Source organism: Mesoplodon bidens, assembly GCF_964165515.1.
Source record: "Mesoplodon bidens genome assembly, contig: HAP1_SCAFFOLD_574, whole genome shotgun sequence".
In the NCBI taxonomy this organism is placed as follows: Eukaryota; Metazoa; Chordata; class Mammalia; order Artiodactyla; family Ziphiidae; genus Mesoplodon; species Mesoplodon bidens.
In genome coordinates, this window is record NW_027672205.1 from 32,019 (window position 1) to 51,440 (window position 19,422).

Here is a 19,422-nt window from a genome sequence, read left to right on the forward strand (position 1 = left end):
TTTAGAACCCTTTAAAATAAAAAGTATAAATTCTCCGTCTGTCTCCTTCCCCCTTGCAGTCCATCCCACTCCATAGATTCACTTAAGAAAAAAAGCGTGTACATATATTTGGGGGGGAAGGTATTATATGTTCACTGTAGATTATTCAGATAATATTAGCCAATAGTAAAATAAACATCACTCACAGTTCCCATCATTCAGAGATCATCTTATGAACATAGTATTGTATATCTTACTGCTAGACTTCCTATTCATCTGAGTGAAGGGTGGGTGGGTAGGGTTATTTTACCTAAGTGACTTTTTTCATGTATTTATTCAGCAAATATTTACTGACTTTATACTACCTGATAGTGTATGATTCTAGATGCTAGGTATGTAGCTGTGATGAAAACATAAAATTCCACCTTCGTGAAGCTTACATTTGACTTATTTTCATTTAGTCTATTATAAATGTCTTTTCAGAGATAAATAATAAGAGCATGTTCAGTGTTTGTAGTTATTCCATTGTAAGTGTATTCCATAGTTCTCTTTAACCAGTAATTTCTAGTTAGACATGTACATTACTTATGATTTTTTACTGTTACACTGAATAAATCCCTTTGCTAGATCAAACAGTGTGTGCATTTTAAGACTTTCGGTTCATATTGCCTCTGTCTACCAAAAAGAATACCATTTTCACTTCTGACATAAGAATGTAAGAATGTATCTCTTCTCATTTGCTAGTTTAAACTTATCCCTCAGTTTTATATGGAACATGTATCTCATTTGAAGTTGTAGTTTTTGTCCTCAAATCTTTATTGGTCTTTTATATTCTTGGGGGGGGGGGCGGATAATTGTCTGTTCATGCCTTTTGTCCTTTTTTTATCTCTTAGGGAGGTTATTTTCTTACTTGTATGCATTGTTAATTTTTTTTCAATTTCATTATTTGCTGTTCAGTTTCACATGCACTTTTTGAGGCAGACAATTTTTATCTTCACATGTTCAAAAATACCGTATTTATTTCTTTACTGTTCAGTTGGTTTTAGAAATCAGATAAATACTTCCATATTTTCTTGTAGTAGTTTTATATTTCTTTCTAATATTTAAATCACTGGTTTATCATCCATTTATCTTGATGGTATGATAGAATCACATAGCATTTACTCTTGTGTCTGACTTCTTTCACGTAACATGTCTTCGTAATTCATCAATTTTGTGTGCATCTTTGGTATTTTTTTCATTGCTGTGGTGGTATTTCAATATGTGACTGTGTCACAATTTTACTGTTGATGGACATTTTTATGATTATTATTTTAAAGAAGTTTTTTTTGTCAGTGCCATGCAGCTTGTGGGATCTTAGTTCCCCGACCAGGGATTGAACCCGGGCCACAGCAGTGAAAGCGCCGAGTCCTAACCACTGGATCGCCAGAGAACTCCCGTTAATGGACATTTTTTCAGCAGTTTAGGCCTGTGTGTCAGGGCTCTCCAAGTCCATGCCCAAGTTCAGTGATTCGCTAGGAGGACTCACAGGAATTATATTCATGCTCATGGCTGTGACTTACTATGGCAAAAGGATACAAAGCAAAATCAGCAAAGGGAAAAAGGAAACCAGGAGCAAGTTTCCAAGAGTCATTTCCCAGCGAAGTCACACAGGACACACTTAATTTTCCCAGTAGTGGGCTGCGACAACCCATGTGACACATTATCTACCAGGGAAGCTTAGAGACCCAGTGCCTAAAACACCCTCTGCCTAGCCCACATTCATGACTTTCACAAGTAAAGTGGGTGTTTGACATAAGCTGTAGAGAAAAAAATTGGCAAACAGGTAAGGTACAGTGAGCCATTGTCATCAGCAAATGATGAGAGCTGTCTGGAAAACCAAGTTCCCAGATTCCAAGGGGGCCAACCTTGTAAGCAGGCCTTTGTAATGAGAGCAGCCTCAGGCCTTCTTCTACACACAGCATTTTATGAATAATGCTACTATGGTCATTCATGTGTCTCTTCGTGTTATGCGAGGGCATTTTTGTGGAGTCTGTCTCCTGAAGTGGGTCTCAGAGTCTCAGGGTATTATGCATGAGCTTAACATGAGTAGATAATGCCAAGCTAGTCATGCAGAATGACACACCCCACCAGCGTATGGAAGTCACGTTGCTCCATGTCTCTGCCAACACATTTGTGTTGATTGTGCTGTTCATTTTAGCCATTGTAGTGTGTGTGTATTGATGGCCATTTGTGGTTTTATTTTGTAATATCCTGGCTATCAGTGAGATTGAGCACCTTCTCATATATTTAGTAGATGCTCAAGTAACCTCTCTAGGGAAGCACCTATTAAAGACTCTTGTTCATTTTCTGTTAGTTGTCTTTTCCTTACTGATTTGTAGCAAGTTCTTTATGCAATCTGGATATAAACCATCCTCCCACTTTGGCTTGCATTATGTCTCTCTTAGTGATGTCTTTAAAATTCTTATTTTATTCTTGTTTAGACTTTATTTTTTAACATAACAAATGCATCTGTGTATTTTTTATGGTTAATGGTCTGTGCCAAAGGTTTAAGAGACCTTTCCCTGCTGCAGGTCATAAATATATTATCTTAACATCTAGAACAGGTGTCAGCAAACCACAGCTTGCAGATCTACCCTGTATCCTGTTTTTATACTGCCCAAGAGTAAGGTTCTTACATTTTTTTAAGCTTTTGAAGAAAAGATGATGATGAATATGCAACAGACACCATGTGTAGCCTGCAAAGAAAAATCTGGCTCTTTACAGAAAGTTTGCCAATCCCTTTTCTAGAGGCTTCGCTGTTTTGCCGACCTGGAATGGATTTTGTACACGAGTAAGATGTAGGGGCCATGTTTCATTTTTTTTTTCCCTAATGGAGATGTAATTACCCCAGTAGTGTTTATTGAAAAGATTATCCTTTCTCCATGGTCTGCAGTGTCATATTTGTTACAAATCTAATGTCCATTTAATGCACTCGCCTTTTTCTGGACTCCTTTCTTCTTTGTTGGATCATTTGCCTACCTTTCTGCCCATATCACATTGCTTAATTTTACTTAATTAAGCTTTATTATAAACATTAATGAGCAAGTCTGCTTACCTTGTTTGGCCTTAAGAGTACGTTGGCTATTCTTGTCCCTTTGCATTACCATGTAAGTTTTAGAGAAAAAAAAGATGTGGACATTTGTTAAGAATTGACATCTTTCTAATACTGATTTGAATACGATACATACTGTCAGTTATTTAGGTTTACTTTCAGTAATGTTTTACAGTTTTCTAGGGAGAGGTTTTGCAGATCATCATTGGTTAGATTTTTTTTCTTTTGGTGTCATAATTATTTAAGTGACTATCTCTAATAGAGATGGACCTAAAAATTCATAGTATTTTTGCTGATAATTCATTATTTTGTTGCTAAAGTATGAACCATGATTTCTTAATATTAGATAGCTAGACAGTGTTCAAGTTTTCCGTTTCCTCATAAAGAACAATTTATTTCAGCCTGCTTGAATTAAGATCCAAGTTAGGTCCACTCACTGACATTGTTAATATGTCTTCTTCAATTACAATTGTCTCCTTCATGGATCCCTCCCGCTTTGTAATTTATTTTTTGAAGAAATTGTGTTGTTGACCCTGTAGAATTACAGGGTCTGTGTCTGTGTCTTGCTGATAGCATCCCCCTGGTGGTGTTTAGTATGTTTTTCAGTCCTTTGTACTTTTTGTAAATTGATAGTTGGATCTAGAGGCTTGATCAGTTTCATTTGACCTAATATTTTTGGCAAAACTAGTTCATAGCTGAGGTTGGTGTGTTCCTTTATCAGGAGGTGCTTGATCTCTAATTTCTCTTTTTGTAATACTTATAACCGTTGATCCTTAATGCCTAGATTAATTATTTTACTAAAGGATACAAAATGGTGATATTTTTATTTGATCATTTCTTCATTTATTTGCTATTGTAGTTCTGTAAAGAAAAAGTGCTCCATTTTATTTGATTACTCAGTAGTATACTTTATAAAGAAGGGTAGAATAAGTATTGATACTTGACTCCTGACCAGTTTTCAAACTAATGACTTAATTCTCTGCAAGTGCTGGGTTGACCAGTGAACTTTAAAAAAATGTTTTCTCGTTATGAACACATGGACTTAAATACACTTGTTTCAAGTCTTTGTAATTGGTTTCTTCAAGTTGGCTCCTGAGCCCTTTAGACAGGCTAGTCTTTGAGAGCTTTCTTGCTACCTGATATAACCGATACCATCTATATGTTTTATCCTGTATGTGAGCTTTCAATTTTCTAAGTAGCCGTAGTATCTTTGGGTAGAAAAAGTTATTTCAAGATCAGTATTGGCATGTTATATGCTGTTTACAAGTAATACATGTAAACATAAGGATACAGAAAGGTTAGAAGAGGAAGATTGGAGAAAGCTACTCATGCAAACCCAACTAAAAGAAACTTGTTTTGCTCTGTTAATACCAGACTAAATAGACTTTACGGCAGAAGAGCATTATTTGAGATTAAAAGCGAGTATTTCACAATGATAGCAAGTTCAGTGAACAGAAGATAGGACCATTTTGAATACCTAATAACATATATAAAGAAAAAACTGATAGAACTAGAGTGTACTCTTTACATATATGTGAGACCTTTGAACCATTCATTTTTTCTTTTCTTTTAGTTTGGAAATTATACGTCAACTTGTACCTCTTTTGCCATTTAGTAGTTTAGGTGAAAACTTAGAGCGTACATGATTCAAAGTTTACAGATTTCATTGATACTTTAAGTGTCTCCATAGATAAGGCAAAATCTTAAAAAACTTTAACCCTGTTTATCTGTTCCACTTTGTATATTATTATTGTTACGTATTTTAACTCTATATTTTAAACTGTGTTATACATACAGTTGGTCCTCTGTATTTGCGGGATTTGCGTCATCGGATTCAAGCGTGGATTGAAAATATTCAGGGAAAAAAAATTCCAGAAAAACATGTTTGCTATGCACCAGCACCTATTTACATACCACTTATGTTGGATTTACAACTATGTCCATAGCGTTTGCATTGGATTAGGTATTATAAGTAATCTAGAGATGATTTAAAGTGTACTGGAGGATGTGCGTGGGTTATATGCAAATACTATGCCGTTTTACATAAGGGACATGAGCATCTGAGGATTTTGGTGCCTGCGGGAGTCCTAGAACCAATTCAAGGACTGTACTCTGTGTAGTGCCTTGTGCAGCCCTTTTTTGTTTGTTTGTTGATTCTAGTAGTTCATGTATTCTCTCCTGGTGCTTTGCTTATTTCTAATATGTTGGTCATTGTCTTTGGAAAGCTATTTAAAAAATAATCAGGGGCCTAGGATGATAGGATGTCCTCTTCCAGAGAGGATTTTTCTTTGCTTCTGCCAGGATTCTGGGAGTACTAGCAATGTGGGATCATCTTAATCCGGCTTAAAGGATTGAGCTTTCCTGAAGTACTCGGGTGAATTGAAGCTGCCTTCATTGTTGGGTGTAGTCCTTCATGGTCCCTACCTGAAGCTTGAGGGCTACCAGGATGCCTACTTTATCTATGCAGGCCCTGGACTCCAGTTTTTGTCTCTTTTTTTTGTACAAGGCTATCCCAGGTACTGCTCAAATTCCTGGCTGCCACTCCCTGAAGAGTTCAGATGTTTCTAGGGAAAATACTGGGCTGACCCTTACGGATCTCCACCTTCTTCTGGATCTCAACAGAGTGATTCTTCATTGTTGTATTTGCTCTCTGATGCCTTCAAATAGACATTTCTTACATGATGCATTTTTAAAATTCTTTTTTGACTTAGTAGTTCAGTCTACTTAATCCTAGTACTTCGTGCTTTGGTTCAGTATGTTGCTGCTGGATTTGGCAGTTGGTACTGAACTTTTTTTAATTTTAGAGCTTGCTCTGTTTTCCCAGCCCCATTTATTTTACTACTGTCCTTTCCCCCTTGTTTGAAATGCCACTAGTAGGCTCAAAATTCTTACGTGTACATGGATCTGTTTCCAGATTTTCTCTCGGGATTTTGAAAGCAGGGCACAAAAGTGAAAATTCCTTGATTAAAAACTAAGGTAAACTTCAAGGAAAAGAAATGTATTAGCTACTTTTGAATATTATGACTTCATCTATTTTGGCTTTGTAGCAGGTTTTAAGAAGACTTTTATAATGCTATGTGATCAATATTTGTCAATGCTGACTAGCTTAGACTATCATTTTGAAGTATGTACAAAGTCCGCTAGTGCTGTATACTTGCTTGAACTTAGTACAAGCGTTTAATATCCTTTAATCTCATGTAAAATAATTCTGTTAGAATAAATGCTGGCTTCTTCTTGTGTTATAGTTTATCTTGAGGAATGTGAACTAGCTAAACAGCTTCATCCAAAGGAAAATGATTTGGTGTTTTTGGTTCCTGAAAGAGTAAATGGAGAGAAGAAGGATATAGAGAGACATCGCCTGCAAGTTCCCCGTGAACATTACTGTGGCTATGTTCATACGTTCCGCCGCACTTCAGTCAGTAAGTACCTAATGAGACATGGAAGAGAAATCTGTCAGCAGCTCATCTTTTCATCTCCCTCTAAATTAGGCTTTACTAGCCATGTATTTGCTATACATTTACCAGCCCTCTATTTGCTGTCCATTTACCAGATGTATGTTTGCTCTATGTTTACCAGACTGTATTTGCTAGGTTGATTACTTACCATTCAGAGTCCTCTTTTAGTTTTTCTAGACTCAGCTGGAAAAGGCCCAGCACGTATTGCTTTAGACTTAGGATTTTAAAGCTTTCTTTTGTAATGTCTTCTCCTTCTAGTAAATTCCTTCATCTGTCAGTGTGTTTGTTATAAAACAGACAGTTTGCAAACCATCTGTTTGTTAAATCACATTCCAGCCTTGGTTTGGGGGCTAATTATTGATGAGCAGACCAAACACAGAACTAATTGTAAGGCAACTGGAGGGGTTTACTGTTTCATCACTCCCATCCATTGTGGTGTAGGGACTTCTCTCCCTAAGGTAGCATAACAAAAATAATGTTAGCTTGAATTTAAGGACTACTGACTGTGTGCCAGCCAGTGTGCCCTGTCCTTCCTGTACACATTTATCATCTTTTCCCAGAGCCCTGCAAAGCAGAATGGTTTGTTCCCTGCTCATTGGGAAATCAGAGTTCAGGGATGTTAAGTAACATATCCAAAGGCATCCTTACTATTAAACACTCGGTCCAGAATTGAAACCTAATTTTGTTTGACTACGAAGTCCACATGCTTGATATATGCCAAGCTGCCTTTTTGACATTGCTGCTCTCTTAGTCTCTGTTACGGGAAGAGAATATGTGATCATTATTCCTTCCCCTTTTTGTATCATACCTTAAAAATAGCAACAAAGCTCTTAGAGTTTAACATCGTGCCGCATCCTAACTGGTGTGCCATGTCCACTATTGTGTGGTCAGAGCTCAGTTCTTTGTGCAAGATGCGTTGAGCACCAGGGATATCTAGCTTCATCTGTGCTTTCAACTCTTACAAGTGGTTACATTTGCCAAAGTTCTGTTTCTAAGATTTAGCAATGGTTTCTGTCTCCTTCCCGGAACTCCTCATGCATCCAACTACCTGACATCTCCATTTGGAGATTATTAGACATTTCAAACCTACTCCAAAAGGAAGCACTTGATTTACTGCCTGACATCTGCTGTTGCTCTGGTTTTTCCCCACTCAGCATGTGGGACCTCCATCCCATTCTTCCAGTTGCTCAGCCCAAAACCTCAGAGTCATCCTCGAGTCCTGCTTTCCCTCGCACGCTCCATCTAATGCATCAGGAAGTCCTGTCGGATCTTCCTTGGCCATATATCCTACATCCAAGTGCCACCTCTCCTGCTGCCTCCTGGCCCACGTGACCATTCACTTTTACCTAGATTTTAGCCTCTTAAGTTGTCTTCTTGTGCTTTTTCCATTGCAGTTTATTCTTCATTCGCGATAAGTGATTCTTTTAATGTGTGACTTAGCGTGTGTCACTTACCTGCGCGGAGCTGTCCCGTGCTCTTGACCTGACTCAGAGTCATGTTCAGAGTGGTTAACTGCAGAGCCCTCTGAAGTGTAGCTGCATTTACCATCTTGGTCTTCTAGCTCGCTTCTCCCTGCTTTTCCTTCTAGCCATTCTGGACTTCTCCCTGTTGTGAAAATAATCCAGGCACCTTGCTGCCCCATTGTCTTTGCAGTTGCTGATTCTCTGCCTGTAACCCACTTTCCCCGGTTACGGGCATGGCTCACTCACTTAATGCCATGGCTCTGCTCAAATATCATATCAGGAAAACCTCCCCTGACTCTCCTGTCTACAACAACACTCCCTCACAACCCTCATCACTTCCTCATCCCCCTTCTCGGCTTTCTTCCTAGCACTTACCATCACCTGACATGTTTATTTGCTTATCTGCCCCCTTCTTCTAAAAAATAAGCCTCCAGAGGACAGGAATGTTGCCTGGTTCTTAGGAGGCAGTCAGTAGATACTTACTGAGAAAATTATTTAAATGATGTATAAAAAACATGTTACAGGGCTTCCCTGGTGGCGCAGCAGTTGAGAGTCCGCCTGCCGATGCAGGGGACGTGGGTTCGTGCCCCGGTCTGAGAAGACCCCACGTGCCACAGAGCGGCTAGGCCCGTGAGCCATGGCCGCTGAGCCTGCGTGTCCGGAGCCTGTGCTCTGCAACGGGAGAGGCCACAACATTGAGAGAGGGCTGCATACCACAAAAAAAAAAGTTACAAAACACCTTGTTCTGAATAACCTTTTTAACTGGACACTGTTATTCACTGGTAACTGAAATTGCTTTTTCTCCTTCTTGATAATAGTGCGTAATGGGAAATCTGAGTGTTCCCTTTCCATCCAGACTCAACATAATTTACCAGTCAATTTAAATGAATTCGTGAAATGTCTTGTAATCAGCTCTCTGGTGACTACACAGAGGAAGTTGAAAGCCATGTCTTTGCTGAGTGGTCGGAACCAACTGGCCAGAGCCGTTCTGAATCCAAACCCCATGGACTTCTGTACAAAAGATTTACTAACTACAGCATCTGAGAGAATTGTGAGTGACAGTCATTTGATAACAGGGAAAGTCAGAACATTTCATGTCAAGATGTTAAAGCATGTTATTTTTATCTGTCACACATTCCCTGTTGTCTACAACAAAGACATAGTCACCATGTGTGCCCAGTGACGTTTTTAGTGCTTAGTTTTCTTTAATATTGCAAAGTAGTTCTTTGCGTTAAGTTAGTCAGCTTACCTCAGGAAAAAAGGTAGAGTCCAAAAAGGAATTGAAAACATGCTTGCAGAGCAGCATTAAAATGTGAGGTGAACATCCTACTTAACTGTTTGTTAGGTAATTAAATACAGGAGTAAGAGGAGGTTTAATGGAATGACTTTTGCATTTGAATGATCAGTGGAGCATTGACTGGTACTGTTGTCAGTGTGACGACGAAGTTGTGATTTTTGTGTGAACACATATTTCTCATTGTTGTAAGAGTTGGGTGTAAGTTCCAGGAAATTAACACAGAGACAGGCGGAAGGAAAGGAATGTTATTTGAACCCCTGTCTTGTGTTAGGACTTTCATATGCATTTTCTCAGTCAGTTCCCACCCTCTAAGGAATCCCAGATTTAATGATTGTCAAAGCCTGAAGCCCAGAGAGGTTAGGAGTTTAGAGACCTAGCGTTTGAGTGAAACTGAGGTGTAGACTCAGATCTGACCCCAAATCCCTGTTGTTTTGACTGTATCACTTGTGTTAGGAAAGGAAGTCTTGGAATGTTTTTACTGTCTAAAGAGAGGATTGACTAAAATGGGAAGAACCACGGAATAAAAAGAAGAAAAGTACAAAACAGTTTATTGTGATCATCTTTATAAGAATCACAAATAAAAATATAGTTGTTGTGGTTGTAGGTGGACTGAGGCCTGTAGACTCATCAGTAGCTCTTTCCAGTAGTGAAAGTGGTTCTTAGATTAAGGGTCATTTTGGGGTTTTGCCTGATCATCACCAAAGCTTCTGTCTGACAAAGGTCAGCAGCAGTTCAAACAGATGTCTTCCACTCTCTCGCTCTCCTGTGCCATCCCAGGAAGAACCGCTCGTTCTCACTAGTGTCTTTTGTATAGATTGCCTACCTAAAAGATTTCAATGAAGACCAAAAGAAAGCGATAGAAACTGCATATGCCATGGTGAAACACTCCCCAGCAGTTGCCAAGATCTGTCTGATTCATGGACCACCCGGGACAGGAAAATCAAAAACCATTGTGGGCCTCCTGTACCGCCTACTGACAGAGGTAGAGTGTGCACGAGGGCATCTGTGCCCTTAATTGAGTATGTTGTTTTACTTTAACGTGTAAATAAGTACTAAAGTGTGTTTTTCCCTTCACTTCTGTGTATCTTTTTGATACTGTGTGGAACTATATCAGATAAAGCGGTAGCAGAGGTAGAGAAGGTTATAAGAAATAAAAGGAACAGAAAATGTTATCTTGTGTGAAACTAATTCTATGGGCTAGAATAGTGGTCTTCGGGCTTTATTATAGGTCACGGCTAATCCCAGGAGACAATCTTGAATGTATTCCTGGGTTACATTTTGGATTGAACATTGAATAAAATAAGTGGATAGTAAGGTAAGGCTCAGAGAAGTTAGATTTTATGCCAGAGTAATTTTTTTTTTTTTTTCGGGCACACCATGCGGCATGTGGGATCTTAGTTCCCCGACCAGGGATCAAACCTGGGCCCTTGGCAGTAAGAGCACTGCGTCCTAACCACTCGTTGGCCAGGGAATTCCCGGCCAGAGTAATTTTTTAACATCAGTGTAAGATGTAGGTGCTTTTATTTACTTTTAACTATTTATTAGGGGAACTTTCAAATATATGTGACAGTAGAGAAGAACTATAACACTGCACAATAGAGCTTATCAGTATTGTTTGTTTTTTTTTGTTTGTTTGTTTATTTGTTGCAAATTGTCGAACCAGAAGAGGGGGCATTCAGATGAGAACTCCAATGCCAAAATCAAACAAAACCGTGTCCTTGTGTGTGCACCTTCCAATACAGCTGTTGATGAACTTACGAAAAAAATTATGCTTGAATTCAACGAGAAGTGTAAAGACAAGAAGAATCCTTTAGGTATGATACTTATGTGGGCTTTTCATTTGTTTTTGTTTTCAGTGTTTAGTGTGGTAACTTTGAATGACAAAGAGCAAGCCAGTTCTGGTCATTTTTTCTACTTGAGGCTGTGGCCCATGTGTACTTACTGCTTTGTTTACTGAATATTTTGGAGCATTTATTCTGTGCCAGGCCCTGTGCCGTTTGAAACACCTTAGAGCAGCCCTTGATTCAGTTGTGTAGGGGTTAGGGAAGACTTTTAGAGGAAATGATATCTAAGATGAAACTTGGAAGAGCAATGAGGAAGTGAAGTGGGGAGAGGACTCTGGTGGAACTTACTGTACATAAAAAGGACCAGAAGCCAGAGAACCGTGGATGGTTCAGTCTAGCTAGAATATAACGAGGTCCACCAAGGCAAGGGCTTTTAAAAATGTGTTCATTGTAGTAACCCCCGTGCCTGGAACAGTGCCTGGCACTCAGTTGGGACTTAGTAGATGTTTAGTGACACAAAAGCTAGAGCAGTCATCACTTATGGTTACCGAGTGCTCACTATGTGTCAGTACTCAGAGTAATCCTCTGAGCCATGCAATAAATAACCTATCTACATTTTATAGGCGGAGAAGCTGAGGAGTTGAGATGTAAAGTATACCACAGGGACAAGTCTTTTCAGTACAGTTGACAGATTGAAGAGCATTGCCACCGAGGATTCGGAATGCTTGAGCGAATGTGTAAAGTCATTTCTGTGCCCTTAACCTTAACACCTCCTCTCACACCAGCCATCCTGAGTGGCGTGGTTATGGCTCTGGGTCGGGCTGCTCTTCTAAGCACATGTATCTCGTCTTCCCTAAGCAAATTTTATTTTCCTTGATGTTACCTGGCAGTGACCTAAATCAGTTAAGATTCAATTAGGCTTCAAATAATAGACACTCCAACTACAGTGGCTTAACTATGATAGAAGTTTATTTCCTGCTTACTCAGAAGCCCAGAGATGGGCAGCTGAGGGATGATACTGGCGTGATGACTCTACTTCCGAGTCTTCAGAGACCTAGGGTCTTTCTACCTTGTTGCTGCACTACGTGGGACCCCCCCACTCCTTAGTGCACCTCATGGTCAGAAACAGCTGCTCCAGCACCAGTAGTCCCATCTAGCAAGTGCAAGGAAAAAGGGACAGATATACTAGCTGTGCTTTAAGGAAAGTTCTGAGACGCTGCCAGTAGCACCTCTGCTTATTTCCTTTTGGCCAGAACTCAGTCCCGTGGCCACACCAGCTGCAGGAGCAGCCAGGATGTGTCGTCTGTCTTCGCAGGGATCACACATATTTCCCCTTTTATTGCACATGTATTAGCTACATCTAGAGGTCATTTGCCTTTAAAACTGAAAATGCATTGTGAACGGCAACTTTTCTACTCACCATTATGTTTGTGAGAACTACGACTTTATGTATCGCTGTATATGGATACGGTCATTCATGTTAACTGCTATAGGGTGTCTCATCTATGAGTGCACAGTTCATTCGTTATCCATTGATAGAAATGTAAGTTCTTTCCCTTTTTTTTTTTTTGTTATTTCAAACTTAATTCCTGTACTTGTGCCTGTTTCTCCAGTGCAGGATGAAAACGTTTACTGCCGTGACTGAGTTGTATTGTGTTGTACTGTACAGCAGCTGAAGGGAGTACACTGGAGTACTGTGTTCTTACTCACGTCTCCTGAGTATTCATACAGGCTGCTAGGGCAGTGCTTTCACACTGTGGCTTGTGACCAGTTAGTGGATTGTGAAATCAGTTTAGGGAGATCAGAACCAGCATACTTACACAAGATAAGATAGAACAGAAGAGAACAGAAAAGATTAGAGTGTAGGTAGTGAGGGGTAAAGTATTGTTTTGTGAAACCTGTTTTATTGGTGAGGTATGAGTGTACTGGCTTTCAATGTGAAGTGTACCTCATACTATAGATCACGGTCAAAAGAGTTTATAAAAACACTGGTCTAGTGTATATATACCTAGAAATGAGAATGCTGGGTTGAAGGATTTGTGCTGATTCTAGATAGTGCCCGGTTCTGCTCCAAAGTAGTTGTATCAAATTATACAACCGAGAACAGTTCCCGTGTGGTTTTCACTTTCCTTTCCCTGAGGGAGGGTAATAAGCCCTTTTTCAGGTGTGGGCTGACAACACGAGAAGGCTGGGACGAAGGTGGCACAAGTGTAGTGTCTAGGTTGGATTTTTAATATTTTTGTTAGAGAGAAAATGACATCTCTTGTCAGTAAAGACGGCTTTTTTCTTCTTATTCAGTACTTTCATTTTTGCTTCTTTTCACTATGTCCAGTGGTCCTGGGTGTCCTTTACAGAAATACCTTGGACATCTCACCATTAAGTGTGATGTTTGTTCCTGGGGTTTGGTATATACGCTTTTATCAGGTTAAAAAAGTCCCCACCTAATTAGAGTTCTTTAATGAATGGGTGTTGAATTTTACTGCATGCAGTATTTTTTCCTTCATATACCCCTCCCCCTCACCATATGGCAGTGCAAGCACAGAGTCCTAACCAGGGAATTCTGCTTTTCTTTTCTTTCTTTCTTTCATTCTTTCTTTTCTTTCTTTTCCTTTCCTTTTTTTTTTTTTTGTGTGTGGTACGCTGGCCTCTCACTGTTGTGGCCTCTCCCGTTGCGGAGCACAGGGTCTGGACGCGCAGGCTCAGTGGCCATGGCTCCCGGGCCTAGCCGCTCCACGGCATATGGGATCTTCCCGGACTGGGGCACAAACCTCTGTCCCCTGCATCGGCAGGCAGACTCTCAACCACTGCGCAACCAGGGAAGCCCCTTTTCTTTTCTTTCTTTTCTTCTTTCTTTCCATACCCCGAGGCTTAAGGGATCTGAGTTCCCCGACCAGGGTTTGAAACCAGGCCCATGGCAGTGAAAGTGCCGAGTCCTAACCACTGGACTGCCAGGGAATTCCCTACAATGCTTTACTAATTTGAAAATACCTTTGATTCCTAGAATAAGGTCTGCTTGGTTGTGTACTATTATTTTTTTACCACATTGCTGGATTGCTATTGATTTTTTTAACTGACGGCAGCCTATAATTTTTCTTTGTCATATCTTTGGTTTTAGTATTGAAGTTATACAGACTTTAAAAATGAAGTTATACAGGGCTTCCCTGGTGCCGTAGTGGTTGAGAGTCTGCCTGCCGATGCAGAGGACATGTGTTCGTGCCCTGGTCCGGGAGGATCCCACGTGCCACAGAGAGGCTGGGCCCATAAGCCATGGCGGCTGAGCCTGTGCGTCTGGAGCCTGTGCTCCACAATGGGAGAGGCCAGAGCAGTAAGAGGCCCGTGAACCACAAAAAAAAAAAAAAAAAAAAAAAAAGAATTTATACAGACATTTATTTGGGATGTTTCATATATGACAGGGAATTACCTGTTACTTGAAGGTTAATTTGTTTTTAGTGTTGTTTTTTGGGGGGCTTCTTGTTTGTTTGTTTTTTGTCTGTTTTTTGACAGATGGGTAAGTTTCTGTGTGCTGAATGTCTTTAATTGTTGGTTTATTCAAGTTTTCTACATTTGAGTGAGTTTTGCTAATTCATATTATTCAAGAAAAATCTCCACTTCACCTTAGGTTTTCAAATATATTGGTATAACATTGTTCACTGTATTCTCATTTTTAAAATCTCAACTGTATTTTGGTTGGGTCACCTTTGTCATTCTCTGTATTATGTGTTTAGGCTCTAAGTCCACATGTGGCATGGGCCTATAGTTGGAAAGTCCTAGAAGAGAGTTTTTTTTCCCAGCTAAGCCCAGGCCAAGATAGATTCATGTCGTTTTCATCCCTCCACCTCTTCCATGCCCTCTTGCTTTCTAGTGGACGTTAAAATCCAAGCCCCCATTATACAATTTCTATATGTTGATTGGAATGGTAGTTTTGCTGATGTAGATATTTGTCAAACTCTGTAGAACTAAGGATTTTTAAATCTCTGCATTTGATTGTATGTAAATGAAAAAACAAACACCTAAGCATCTAGAGAGTGACCAGCCCTCACCCTGTTCCCTCCAGGGAAGCCACAGCAGCTCAGGGGCTTTCACCTCTGTTTTTCACCTTTCTCTTTGTTTTTGGCCCCTAGGAATTTCTCTTACATCCTTCTGAGCTCACCCTGCAATTTAAAGGATGTCTGTTTTAATTTCTGGAGCATTTTTAGATGCTTATAGTGGCTATAAATCTCATCCACCTTTCTGGTAGAAACACAAGTTAGCAATTTTGACACCTTCAAGTAAATGTTGGTCAGAGAAGATGGCTTCAAATTTTAGAAGAATGAGCTGAACTAGGAACAAAAATATGTGTGAACAGCTGTATAATGAGTTCATTTATTCATTCAGTGTATGTTTATTGTACTTACGTGCCAGCTGCGGTTCTAGGCTGTGACCAAAACAAAACCTGGTTCTTATGGGACTTGGATTCAGTGGAAGGAGATAGCAAACAAGTATGTGATGTGTCAGATTGGGATAAGTGCTAATAAACGCTGCATGATTGCTATAGTTTAGTAGTTCAGTGAAGCAGTGGGAGACTTTTAGATTAAATAATATCTGAAATGTGCTAACCTAAAATTAAAATGTGGTTAATAAACCAGTTAAATGATGCTGACAGTTTTTGGAATTACCATATTCCAGAATTTCCAGCATCTTGTGTCCCTTAGATCCTGGAGTGGCATTGTGATGTGGAACAGTGTTTCAAAACCGTGGTTCTCAGTATTCTGCAGAAAAGCATTTGATGGTCCTGTAAGATTCTGTTTGGGGAATTCAGACCTGCATTAATAGAGAAAAGTCTTCATCTTCGAAATATCCTATGGTCAAGAAATTTGTTTTATTTTCACTCGCCATTTCCCAAATACATTTTACCATGGAGTGATGTATAGAACATAGTTTGAGAAGCATTAGTGTAATAGAATCTCAACTCTGCAGTGTACTGCTTGTGCAACCTCAGTAGCTTTTATTAGGTGGAAATAAATTCTTGCCTTATAGGATTCTTATGAAGCAAATCTAAAAGAATGTGTGTGGAACCTCTAGCGCAGTTCCAGGTATTTGGTTGATTAATAGTTCATGTTAGCTCCTTTCTCTGATTGTTAATATATTTGCTTAGAAATAATTATTATGTACAGAAATTGACAGCATTCTTATTAACCTCTAAGTGTGACTTCTATCAACAGGAAACTGTGGAGATATAAATTTAGTACGTCTAGGTCCAGAAAAGTGTATTAATACTGAGGTCCTAAAATTCAGTTTGGAGAGCCAAGTTAACCACAGAATGAGTAAGTACTGAATAAAGGTATATATAAATTGATTTCTGTTTCTTTTTGTATGGTAGAAAATGGCATGGGCATTAAAGGTAATTTGGAGACCCTAGAAGTAGTCTAGTTTTGAAAGCTAGTTTTTCTTCTCATTTGTATGCATATGTGTGTATTTGTTAGAATCAACAGCTTTTTATCTTTTTTTTAAAGAAAAAGACTTACCTTCTCATATTCATGAGATTCACAGAAGAAAGGAATTTCTAGATCATCAACTAGCTGAACTTTCTCGCCAGCGTGCTTTATGCCGAGGTGGAAGGGAACTACAGGTATCTAAACATGTCTTGATCAGTGTTTTTTAAAAGCTCATAGATAAACTAGTTGGTGAGTATTTGATGCCATTCTTTCATTGTGGAATAGCATAATTTGTGTACAAAAATGTACACAGAGATGGTATGCCTTACATTAGGGGTTAAACTTTTTTTAAAAGAACAAGATAGTAAATATTTCAGACTTTGCAGGCCACGTGCAGTCTGTTTTAGCCACTGAACGCCACTGTTAATAGCATGAAGGCAGAGTAGATAACACGTAAGTGATGCCCCAAGGGTTGGCCTGCTTAAGCAGAAAGCGTACCTGCAGTACTCTGAACAGAACTGAATCATACACACTATTAAGAATTTATTGGACTTCCCTGGTGGTCCAGTGGTTAAGAATCTGCACTTACACTGAAGGGAGCTCAGGTTCGATCCCTGCTCAGGGAACCCTAGTTCCTCATGAGCATCCCTCATGCTGCACAGGGTGGCCACAAAAAATAAAAGAATTTATCAAATTAGCACCTACTGATTGAAGCATGGGGTGCTGGTTGTCGGGTTGCTGGACAATGAGCTGATGTTTAAAAACAGACCACAAGAGAAAGCGAAATAGAGAAGTTTATTTTCACAGGTCTTGAGGGAGGTATAAGGCATGTCTCGTGGGGCATGACAGGCAGGTCAAGGGAGAGTGCAGACAGAGAGAGGCAGGCCCTGGCGCACATGTCATTATCAGAGTCCATGCGTGGAGTACTTTGGGGTTCCCAGGCTAGGGCTGGATTGGCCAATTTTAACTGAAAGAGCAGGGTTTTGGTAAGTAGCTTAGAGGGTCTCTTATCTAAAGGGCATATAAGGGGAAGGCACTGGATGGCAGAGGAGACTGTTGATCACAAGAGCTTATGTTGGCTGGTGGGCCGGTGACTCCACGGGCTGCCATCTAGGGCGTGCATGTGTGTGAAGGGGCCTAGTGTTAGTTTGGGGTCTCTGCAGGCTGCTTGGCCAAACAAAATGGATGCCAGGGCATCAGTACCATGGAGTAGCTTAGCTAAACTCTGACACACAGCAATACAGAAAGACTGGTATAGAGAAAACACACTGGGTGAATCAGTTTTTCATTGGTAAAGTACTGGCTCACCCTTTTGAAATGTGAGGCAGTCCATTGGAAAGCATTTTAAAATGCTTAATTTAATTTTAATGATGGCATTCTGATTTTTTCCAGAGGCAAGAATTAGATGAAAAAATGGCCAAAGTTTCACAAGAAAGGCAGGAGCTTTCTTCTAAAATTAAAGAGGTAAGTAGTTCACGTGTAGCACTTTACTGGTATTACTTTTTCTTTTTTAAAATTATGAAATAGTTCAGACAACCTGTGGTCTTTTCTCAATTACATTTAAAAATTTGGGGGAATTCCCTGGCTGTCCAGTGGTTAGGACTCTGCTTCCATTGCAGGGGGTGTGGGTGTGATTCCTGGTCAGGGAACTAGATCCCATGTGCTGCAACTAAGAGCCCGCATGCTACAACTAAAAGATCCCTCATGCTGCAACTAAAAGATCCCACACGCTGCCGGGAAGATCCCACATGCCACAACTAAGACCCAGCGTAGCCAAATAAATAAATAAATAAGTAACTATTTGAAGATACAGGAAAAAAAAAATACACATCTGAATTCAGGTAGAGTGACAGTGGCTGGGATGTGGCCCAAGAAATATAAGCACCTTTTTTCTCAGTTTTTGGCTGAAAGCATACACTCCTTTTACTTGTTTCTGATCACAAAAAATCCTTCTATAACATGTATAACTTTTCCCAGTTTTCTTTGGATATAAAAATATCAACTAACATTTATATTGGTCAAAGCTAGAATGAGCCAGGTGTGTACCCCATCACCAGCATGCAGCCCTTAATGAAATGAATTGGCGGTCAGGGAAAGAGAGGGTAATACTCAACCGGTAATGGTATTTGTATTTTTGAGCTGTGGTTTTCCTCTTGAATGTATTATTGACCTTCTCTGTGTGGCTAAATAAATATAATTGAACTTAATGTGTATTTCCACTAGCAGTTTGTTTATTTAAATCAAAAGTTATGTGGAAAGCTTTTTATTAAAACTTTAAGCTGAGCCCAAAATTAATCTTCCCACATTTAAGGATGAAGTCCATGTTTACCTGTATTATGGTTTTTGCCGCTGATCACATTGTTCTGTGGGCCATTAAATTAATTGTCCTTGGCAGTTTTACTCATTAGATAGCTGAGAGGAGAGGTATGTGACAGTTAACATGTGAGCACCAGAAGGCCACAGTTGCCACCCTCTCTTCACATACATGCCTTGGCCTCCATGGTTGAATCTATCACATGTTCAGGGATGATTCACGACAGCTTTTTCAGGAGGGGAGATAGGCTACCTGAATCTATGATGAGAGTACTAGTTTATTAATTTGAACACTGAATGATATGCATTGTGAGGTGTCATTCATACTGTTAGTCTCCATCACAGTTTATTCCATTATAGTCTGGACCAAGGTTGTTGGATTCCACTGTGGAACTAGAATGCTTGTCAGTTTCACAGGCGTTTTTGTTGGTACTATCCCTTATAAAAGAACAATATTACATACTTAAAAACTAACAGCAAAGTGTATGTTCAGGCTTAGTTCTGATCCTGGTTTTACTCAGATAATTGCTTCACAACTCAGTAGAATTACTTAATCTTTGCTTATTCTGATACCTTCCCTCATACGTCAGGCTGTAAGAATTGTAATCCACTTCGACCAAATT

The 19,422-nt window shown here is 39.6% G+C and overlaps 1 protein-coding gene across 1 annotated transcript in view; it reads left to right on the plus strand.

The window, feature by feature from the left end:
• LOC308610478 (putative helicase senataxin) overlaps window positions 1–19,422 on the plus strand; it is a 61,535-nt gene that overhangs the window by 25,391 nt on the left and 16,722 nt on the right. The window contains exons 10-16 of the mRNA XM_081259602.1: window positions 6,319–6,492; window positions 8,810–9,042; window positions 10,103–10,270; window positions 10,952–11,102; window positions 16,274–16,375; window positions 16,565–16,680; window positions 17,879–17,950. Coding sequence (XP_081115728.1) covers window positions 6,319–6,492; window positions 8,810–9,042; window positions 10,103–10,270; window positions 10,952–11,102; window positions 16,274–16,375; window positions 16,565–16,680; window positions 17,879–17,950 — 1,016 coding nt within the window. The remainder of the gene's footprint in view (window positions 1–6,318; window positions 6,493–8,809; window positions 9,043–10,102; window positions 10,271–10,951; window positions 11,103–16,273; window positions 16,376–16,564; window positions 16,681–17,878; window positions 17,951–19,422) is intronic.